Below are 9,659 nucleotides of genomic sequence, written 5' to 3' on the forward strand. Positions count from 1 at the left end.
GAACGGAGACAAAGGAGGATTCATGTCCAAAGGTAGGGCCTCTGGCCGGGCCACCGGCGCCCGCCGGGAAGAGGTGAGGGCCCCCCAGAAGCCCGGCTGGAGGTGCTACCAGGGGGAGGGGGGCTGCGCCAGGAGCCCACGCGCGGTGACATATGCACAGGCACACGCACACACGGTGCACACACCCCAAGATACACATTCCCGGAGAATCCACCCACGGTAATGCGGGCGGCACCGAGACCCTCCGACACGCAAGTCGGGACCCAGATGCGCACAGCACGCCCCGCACTGGCGCACACCCAGACACGCACGCACATGCCCGCCACGCACAGGTATCAGGCCACCTACACCCGATGCAGACCTGTGCGCTCACACGCAGGCGGCCCCTTCCCCCACACCCGCCGGGCACCAGCTGGTGGTCTCCCAGGGAACTCGCTGGCCTCCGGAGAGCTGGGTGGGGGAAGGGGTGTCCCAGGGCCCGTGGCTCCTGCCAATCGGCCAGGACTAAGGTAGCTTTTGTGATTCTTTTTCCGAGAGCGGGGGCTGGCGATGGGGTGGACCGAATTTGCCTCTGAGGGTGCGGGTGCCGGTGGGGTGGGGTCTGGGGACGGTCTGAAGCTCAGGAAGGAAGGAAGGGCCTCCCCACCCCCCACCCCACTGAGCGCAGGAGGCAGGTGCTCTTCCGGAAGGTCTCCTCCCCCTGCTGCCACCTTCCCAATTGAGGGGTGGGGTCCCCGTGCCAGACAAAGACAAAGCCACTCATTTGCCTGTAACAGAAAGCACCGGGTCCTGGCTGGGCAGGTGCCGGAGGTGCCGTTTCTGTGGGGGACTCAGAACTGAGTCAGGTGGACAGTGCCTCTCCCGGGAGCCGGGAGCGCTGATGGGGCAGGTGGCTCCTGGCAGGGGGTGCCGGTGCCGCACACAGATTCTCCTCCTCCCGGGGCCCTGGGAGAGCTGGGAGCCTAGGAGGGGCTCCAAGGACCATGGAGGCAGGGTGGCCTGCTTGAGCTGTGTCCTGCTGTGACCCTGCGACCCTTGTTGTGGGGGAGGAAGCAGGTCTTTAACAGAGTCTACCCCCTTGCCGGTGACCCACACACAGAGCCGGCTGCTGGCTGGGTGTCAGCTGCTCTGCTAGAGGAGCTTCTGAGGGAGGAGAAAAGTGACAGCTGACTCGCAGTGAGGCATTCATTCATTCATTCATTCTTCATTCATTCATTCATTCATTCATAGCTGAGTGCCTGTGTTATGCTAGGGACATTGGGGCACAGCGATCAGTATTTGTCCTGCACCCTGGAGGTCTTTGTGTACTTGTCAGGGACTCTCAGCAGAGAGAGGGCCCTTGGGGGCAATGACCTTGTCTGGGGACCCAAAGTGTCCTTGGTATTTAGTCTAGGGTTCGGCTGGAGGAGGCTCCCATCTGACCGCATGTGAGAGGGCCTGGCGGGGTGGATGGAACCCGTGGTGCATGGATGAGTGAATGAGATGGGTACCGAGATGGCTGAGGCAGCGCAGAAGGAGGGCGTCTGCACCCGCGGGAAAGCGGAGGCACTCCCGAGGGGTAGCCCTTGAGCCGATGGTGAAAGGAGAGCAGGAATGAGCCCGTGGCTGCAGTGGGCAGGGTCCTTCAGCAACGGCTGTGACACAGTGGCCGCCCAGCCTTCTCAGCACTCATGGCTGGAGGGTGTTAGCATGTAACTGATGTGTCATTGGCACGTGTTTTGGGGGGGCTTGCCAGCAGGTGCTCTTCACAGGGACACAATAAGTGTGGACAGGTGCTTGCTGGGAGGAGGAAGGGGAGGTCTGCTCAGGCGCTGGACCTGCCGCGCCTGCCGTAGCCCCGAGGAGTTGCCTGGGAATCAGGGTCCGTCTTTGGGGAATAATGCCCTTTTAGGAAGGCGCGTTGACGGGCCAGGGCTGAGCAGGCCGTGGTGAGGACACCCACTTTATAAGAACACTTAGAAAAACTCCCATAAATAAGTACCAGACTCACTTTCCAGGGGTGTGAAATGGGTTGTTCCCCCAGATCTCCCAGCACAGGTTGTGGAGACCAAATGGGCTCAGCTTCGAGGCACCAGGGAAATGGAAAGGGCCAGCATGTGAGCAGCTGGGCAGGAAAAATGGGGCATTGGCCCCAGTGCAGGGGTGCTGACTGCGAGCCACGTGTGGAGACTGGGGAGCAGGCCCGGCCTGAGAGTCAGCTGCTGCGGGGCTGAGCCAATCTCTCGCTGCCAGCGCCTGGCTAGCACCAGCTTCCTGGGAAGCAGGAGGGAGCCCAGCCAGGCCCTGGGGAGGACCCAAAGATTTGTCAGAGTTGGCTGTGTCGGAGAGTGACAAGGAAAGAACATTTTCCCATTGGGAGAGAGAGTCTTGCCAAGACCCAGGGAAGGACCAGGTGGTGGGGCATGAGAGCAGACTCCTGGCTGGGTTTGGGGGTAGAGGACGGCGGAGCTCTCATCCTCTCGCCCTCTTGCCCACCGGCTGTTCCATCAGCTCTCCTGTAAGCCTGAGGCTGCAGGGCGGAACCATAGGATTCTGGAATGGCAGACTGGAAGGGGTGCTGGAGCGAGTGTGGCGTCCAGTAGCTGCGCAGTGTAATTAGCACCTGGATACCACCCTTGGACACGTGCTTTCACACGCACCACCTCATCTCCCCCTCTGACAAGCCAGTGAACTTGAAAGTGGGAGGGGCAAGAGGGGCTGGAACTGGGAGGCGCCGTGTGGGTGCTTCTAGGCCTCATACCTCATGTAATGCTCACCACAGCCTTCACCATGATCCTAAGCAGTTTACACACGAGGAAGTGGGCTCCTGGGGGCAGGTGCCTCGTCCAAGCCCACAGAGCTGGCGAGTAGCCGAGCCACGCTCTTCCCGCCTCACCACACACGCCCCGTTTTCTGGATGGGGAAACGCGGCTGCTGTCCTGAAACCTAGCCTGGTGGACAGTGGCCCGATGGGGAAACGCACAGGCTTCTCTTGTGTGTGGAGATGCCCAGGACCTGCCAGCCCAGCGGGACGGGCGCCTTTCCCCACTGGAGCAGGGCTGTTCCTCAGCCTCCCCTCTCCTCTGCCACCCACCATCCCCAGAACACACGGCGCCACCTCAGGCAAGTGACTGCCCCTCCCTGGGTCTCATCCTCTCCCTGCTGGTCAAAAGGGGAGACCTATTCTTCCCACAGATTCAAAGCTCTAGGGAGGAGGGTGCCTGGGGCTCCTCAGGGCGCAGACACCCTGATTGGCAGTGGTGCCTGTGGGACAGAGGGGCACGGAGGCTGGGAGACGGACTGACGCGCACTCTGCAGAGGGCTGGCCCTGTTTGCTTCTAAAGGACGAAGCAGCTGTGGTCAGTGGCAGATGTCCATTGAAGTTAGGTCCAGCATCCTAACTGGTCTGGGCCCTTTATGTGGGGGTGGGGGGGCAGGACGCAGGTTGGAGTAACCCCAGACATCGCTTAGACCAGGGTTTCTCCACTCGGGCCACCTGCCCCCAGGGGACATCCGGCACAATGTCCTCTGGTTGTCACTACTGGGGGGCTCTTCCATCTAGTAGAGGCCAGGGAGGCCACTGAACATCCCACAAGGCACAGGACAGCCCCCCACAATAATTATTCCCCCAAAATGGTCAGTCGTGCCAAGAGGACACAGCCCTGGGTCAGACACCCAGCTGTGGTGCTTTGGAGCCCCGAGTGCATTGGAGGCGGCCCCAGCAGCTGGAGGACGGGTCTGGTCCAGACTTCGCACCTGACTTGCTCTGTGCTCTTAAGCCAGTCCTTTCCTCCGGGCCTCAGTTTCCCCGCCTGTGAAATGGGGGACCCGCAGCGGATGACATCTAAGGCCCCTTGCCGTCCCCGCCCTGTATGACCCTGTGTCGGTGAGCAGCACTGCGGCTTCCGTGGCCTCAGCAGCCCACCCTCCCGCCTTGGCAGGGCTCCCAGAGACCAGGACGGACGCAGCCATGTCGGAGCTGGTGCCCGAGCCCAGGCCTAAGCCGGCCGTGCCCATGAAGCCCGTCAGCATCAACACCAACCTGCTGGGCTACATTGGCATCGACACCATCATCGAACAGATGCGGAAGAAGACCATGAAGACCGGGTTCGACTTCAACATCATGGTCGTCGGTACGGAAGGCCGCGGGGCCCCCCCGGGTGGGGGGTAGCACGGAGGATCTCTTTCTGTCGCAGGGATGACCTCGGCCCTGGCTTCTTGAGGATGAGCTCTTTCTAGGAGGGAAGATCTCACTGTGCTGATCACAGAGGCCTGACCCCCGTCTCCCCTTAAGGCTCGCTGATCCGGGGCTGGGAGCTGTGGGGGGTGGTCAGCCGGGCCCCATCACCAGCTGGTGGACATAGGCAGCCTTTAGGCATGTCCGGCCTGCTTTCAGGGGTGTGCATGGGGGACTCATCAGTGTCCTCCCCCACCTCCGAGAGCTGATGGCGGGTGGCCTTATCTCTGGCCTTTAGTAGTGCCGTAAAGCTTAGGGGCACCGACCGGTCGCTAAGTAGAGTCACCAGGTCACAGAGTGATCTCGGTGAGGTGAGGTGTTCAGTCCGTCGCTGGGCCTCATCCTTCTTCCTTTATGTCCCGAGCCAATCAATCCAGTCCTGTCGGTTTCACTTGTAAATCTCTCTCAGGTCAGTCTACTTCTCCCCATCTCCACGGCTACCTCCCTGGGCCGAGCCAGCCTCTCACCTGGCCTGCCACGGCCACCTGACTCAGTGCAGCTCATAGTGATTACGGCCCAGATGTTTGCTGGGCCACAGTGCAGACCACTGGAAAATCGTGCTAATATAAACATCGGCTAAACTAAACAGTGTACTTAGTGACATCGTTGACGTACTTTCTGGTGCAAACTTCTTCTCTCAAGAACCAGTAACAACTGGTTCATGGACCCTGGCTGCAAGCCACACTCTGAGGGGCATTGACCCCCTCCTGTCTCCCTTCCTGTTCAATCCATTGTCCACCAGTATCCGAATAATTTTTCCAACTGCAAAACTCATCAGGCCACCCATCAGTATGGTAAGTGTAAGGGTTTGAACTGCTAGCCTGGCCTGGTACTGCCTCTCCACACTTCTCTCACCACCTCCATGTAGCATTCTACTCACAAGGGACAGTTCTCCTGGATGTTCTTGACATACTCTTTCCTACCTCAGAGCCTTTGCATATGCTGTTCCCTCTGTCTAGAAACCCCTTCCAGCTTCTCATGGGTCATTCAAAGTCACTCTTCAGCTTTCGGCTTAGTTATTGCTTCTTCCTGGAAGTCCTCCTGGATCCCAGAGAGACTGGATTGGATTCCCTTCCGTTTGCTGCTATAACACCCTGTGGTTATCGCTTTCGTAGTGGTCATGGCAACATATTGTAATTGTCTGCTTATGTTTTGGTCTCTCTCACACTAAATGGGTCCTTGAGGGGAAGGATGATGTCTCACTTCCCACTCTGTCTCCACTTCTAGCACAGCACTCGGCGCACATGCATACTTAGTGAACAAATGACCTTAGAAAACGTCCCGACATGAATGGCGAGTACAAGACGTGTGGGCCACCTCTGTCCCCAGCAGCGCCATGGCAGACACTGCTGCTGCGTCCTGGCACCTGAGCCCAGATGTAGCCTCTTTAACAGATCGGGCTTGGTGGCTACAACCAATGGATCAGTTGGAGGGAGAAATGCAGCTTATTTGCCGTCCCTGGTCTCATGCAGTCCCTTCCCTCCCATCACGTTATCAGTAAAGAAACTAGAGGGCCAAACACGGCCATTCCTAGGCGCCCGGGAAACAGAACAGCTGGGTCTAGAACTCAGGCCCTTGCCCCTGACCTAGCACAGGAGCGCTGACTCCTGTCTGCATGACTCTTCTGGAAGCCCGTTAAGATGCAGATTCTGAAAATATCAGGGTTGGGGGGGGTTGGGGGGTCTGGGCTCCTGCGTTTCCTCCCAGCGTCCAGGCGATGCCGAGGCCGCTCATCGGGGCCAAGGCTTGCTGTATCCTTGTGCACGTCAGAATTTGAGAAGCGCTGCTCGGACCAGGCACTTAAAAGGTTTCAGTGCCTTTTCGTTGTGGGGCACCTTTTCATTTACACCCCGGATCGAAATCTGTCGACCTGTGCATGTAAAACGGCCTAAAAGGGCGCCCTGGTGAAGGAAGCGGAGGTGAGGGGCGGGCCCTGCCCACTCAGCTTCCTCCTCCTCTCACAGGGTCCTCCGGGCATTTATCTCCACAAGATGCTCACCGCAGCGCGAGGGTGAAGAGTGGCTATGGGCCAAGTGGCTCCTGGGGCTCAAGGCCCTGTCTTTTTTTAAAAAATATTTTTATTGATTTTTTACAGATGAGGGTAAAGAGTGGCTATGGGCCAAGAGGCTCCTGGGGCTCAAGGCCCTGTCTTTTTTTTTTTTTTTTTAAATATATTTTATTGATTTTTTACAGAGAGAAAGGGCGAGGGATAGAGAGTTAGAAACATCGATGAGAGAGAAACATTGATCAGCTGCCTCCTGCACGCTCCCCACTAGGTATGTGCCTGCAACCAAGGTACATGCCCCCGACCAGAATCGAACCTGGGACCCTTGAGTCCGCAGGCCGATGCTCCATCCAGTGAGCCAAATTGGTTAGGGCAAGGCCCTGTCTTGCACTTATGAGTTAGGTTGCCTTGCACATCTTTTACATTAGGTGGGGCTTGATCTCTCCAGGACACCTTGGCAGGGATTAAAGGTAGCTCTGCTGTGGGATTCGCGGGGCTGAAGGAAGGCCCGTTGTGAAAGTGCGCACGCACTGAGGCTGTGTCGGTGCCAAGCAATTCCGCCATGATTTTCTGTATTAAAGTGAAGACTAGAAATTTAAGCAAAAACACACCCAAATGCAGAGGTGGGCCCATTTGCTGACGGTCCTGGGGCTCCAGGCAGGAGTGTGTGGGCTCTAACAGGTTGGCCCCAGTCCTTCTCCCGCACACAGGAAACCATCCCAGCCCCCGCCCCCAACCAGTCTGCAATCCCCGCTCAGCTCCTCCCTCCCTGTCAAACAGGGCGTGGCCAGCTCCAGAATTCTGCAAGCGCCTGGGAGAGCTAATCGGGCTCAGGACGGGCCATGGGGGCCCTGCCTTCTCATCCCCCTGTCTTGCTCAGGTCAGAGTGGACTGGGCAAGTCAACGCTGGTCAACACGCTCTTCAAATCGCAAGTGAGCCGCAAGGCCTCCAGCTGGAACCGCGAGGAGAAGATCCCCAAGACCGTGGAGATCAAGGCTATTGGGCACGGTGAGGGCCCGGCGGGGACCCCGGGCACTGGCCAGAGGGCCTCTGCCAGGAAGGCGGGGGAATGGGGCTTAGTGGGGAGTGAGGCGAAGGAAAGGCAACCTCGATACAGAATAGAATTAAGCCCTAAACCAGGGGTCCTCAAACTACGGCCCGCGGGCCACATGCAAATACAAATATTGTATTTGTTCCCGTTTTGTTTTTTTACTTCAAAATAAGATATGTGCAGTGTGCATAGGAATTTGTTCATAGTTTTTTTTAAAACTATAGTCTGGCCCTCCAACAGTCTGAGGGACAGTGAACTGGCCCCCTGTTTAAAAAGTTTGAGGACCCCTGCCCTAAACTCTATGGAGCCAACTCCTCAGACTGCAAGGCCAGAGGGGGGAGGAGGAGGGGTTAGAAAGGGAAGCAATGGGGCTCAGGCGGGACGCTAAGGCCCGCGTGGGAGGTGGGCAGGCAGAAGGAAGTAGGGAGGCCATTCCAGGTTCAGGGAACAGCATGAGCGAAGGTGTGAGGTGCGGAAGTCGCCGACCTTGACTCTTCCCATAGTTGGTCATGAGAAGGAAGGAGCCTGGGTCTCCCTGGCTGGGGGGCGGCAGGGCTCCTGCGCCAGCTGGAGGAGTCACCCCCCTGGTGCCTTTCCTGCTCACCCCCCAGTGATAGAGGAGGGCGGCGTCAAAATGAAGCTGACCGTCATCGACACGCCTGGCTTTGGAGACCAGATCAACAATGAAAACTGGTACGTGTCTGCCTGGGAGCTCTCTGCCCTGAAGACCACAGGGAGGCGCTGGTGTGGTGCAGGTGCATCCACTTGAGAACCACCTGGCCCTCCACGCTGAGGGCTGTGTCTCCCTGAAGGATGGGAGAGGGGTTTGAAGGAGGCGAGGGAAGAGGTCCAGAGGGGGGCTGGGCGAGGGGGTGGAGGGGACAGTGCAGAGGGAATTTTGGCGGAGGGATGCCCTGGAGGTGGCCGCGGGGGCCGGGAAGACGGAGCAAGGGGACCTGGGGGCAAACCCAGGCTGCGCTGAGGCCGCAAGCTGCTTGGCCTGGTTAGGGGAGGGTGAGTGAGAATCAGGAGGGGGGGAGTGGCCATGAGGAGAGAGCCTCTGGGATCCACAGAGCAAAGCTGCAGTCCGAGAGCCACCAAGATGGAAGGTTCTAGGCAGAAGTTTGCTTTCAGAGAGGGACGGAGACCACAGTGCTTCTGCGAGGGAGCCGGGCTCTGCCGCTGACAGGCAGGGCCACCGAACAAGGCAGCTTAGAACGCCCTTAGAGAAGCGGCGGGTGCCCTCTGCTCTGGTTGTACGCATGCTCCTTGATGCAGAGAAGTAATCATGACGAGGACCGTGGTCATGACAGTGAGTTGTCGCCGTGACCGAGTACTTCTGCGTGCCACGGCTACGTTCCCCACCGAACGTCCTTCCTTTCTGATCCTGTGTGCACCCCGCTGGTCACTACTATCACTCGTGAGAAATACTCATGAGAAAACAGCCCCAGAAAGGGGCGGAGCCCTCTCCAGAGCCCCCACTGAGAAGGAAGGGAGCTGGGGACAGGGTGTGATGCTTTCTGGGGTGCGGCGGGTCTGCAGGCTCCACAGCTGGGGCGAGGGCCAGGTCCCCGGGGGAGCTCCAGCCTTGCTAAGAAGGAAAGCCCTCCGTGGGGGCCGAGGGAGAATGGTCAGCAGGCACTCTGCCCCCCCCCCCCCGCGCCCCCGCGAAAGGGGAAGTAGGAAATGAGCCGGTGTGAGGTCCATGCCTACGATGAGCTCCTCTGGGACATGCATCTGCTGCTTCCCACCCGCAGCTGGGAGCCCATTGAGAAGTACATCAACGAGCAGTACGAGAAGTTCCTGAAGGAGGAGGTGAACATCGCCAGGAAGAAACGCATCCCGGACACTCGTGTCCACTGCTGCCTCTACTTCATCTCCCCGACGGGACACTCGTATGTACCTGCCCCACCCCCACTGCGGGGCCTGGCTCTGGTTGGCACCATCTGTGCCTATTCTGTAATCAATAATCAATACCTGGACTCAGCCGGGGAGGGCCAGATGGGCCCCATATAGTCATGGCCCTGTGATTCCCCACACTTTCCCCACGAACGTTTGGCTCCCTTGCCAGGAGAGTAAAGCTGGCCGGCATCAGCCCCCACGCTGCCCACTGGTATTCTGGTGCCGTGGCACGATTGTGCCTGTGGAGAGAAGTTGGTATATGTGAGCAGATGGCTCGTGTGCGTGTGTGTGTGTGTGTGTGTGTGTGGTTGTTGTTGTTAATCCTCACCCGAGGATATTTTCCCATTGATTTTTAGAGAGAGTGGGAGAGAGGGAGGGGATCAGAGAGACAGAGAGAGAGAGAGAGAGGTTTTTGAAACAACAGTGTGAAAGGAAAACATCAATTGGTTGCCTCCCACACATGCCCCCAACCAGGCCAGGGCTC

At 58.5% G+C, this 9,659-nt stretch overlaps 1 protein-coding gene and 1 long non-coding RNA gene across 9 annotated transcripts in view; both read left to right on the forward strand.

The window, feature by feature from the left end:
* The first annotated feature begins 6 nt into the window (after positions 1 to 6).
* Positions 7 to 9,659, forward strand: part of SEPT3 (septin 3) — a 20,155-nt gene continuing 10,502 nt past the window's right edge. For 3 of the 8 annotated variants that reach the window (XR_001360990.1, XM_005860633.2, XM_014535102.1), the window contains exons 1-5: positions 7 to 32; positions 3,921 to 4,112; positions 7,102 to 7,230; positions 7,885 to 7,966; positions 9,031 to 9,168. Coding sequence is in view for 6 of the 8 variants with exons in the window: in XM_005860633.2 (XP_005860695.1) it covers positions 23 to 32; positions 3,921 to 4,112; positions 7,102 to 7,230; positions 7,885 to 7,966; positions 9,031 to 9,168 (551 nt within the window). In the remaining 2 variants the exon portion in view is untranslated. Of the gene's footprint in view, positions 33 to 86; positions 333 to 2,434; positions 3,103 to 3,920; positions 4,113 to 7,101; positions 7,231 to 7,884; positions 7,967 to 9,030; positions 9,169 to 9,659 lie in introns of those variants that run through there. The other 5 variants (XM_005860635.2, XM_005860631.2, XM_005860630.2 and 2 more) reach the window with 5 other exon arrangements.
* On the forward strand, positions 4,123 to 4,802 carry LOC106725121. Its single transcript, XR_001360991.1, has 2 exons — positions 4,123 to 4,456; positions 4,499 to 4,802. It is a non-coding gene; the product is annotated as an uncharacterized LOC106725121 (long non-coding RNA).

The sequence above is a fragment of the Myotis brandtii genome, unplaced genomic scaffold (genome assembly GCF_000412655.1).
Source record: "Myotis brandtii unplaced genomic scaffold, ASM41265v1 scaffold138, whole genome shotgun sequence".
NCBI lineage: Eukaryota > Metazoa > Chordata > Mammalia > Chiroptera > Vespertilionidae > Myotis > Myotis brandtii.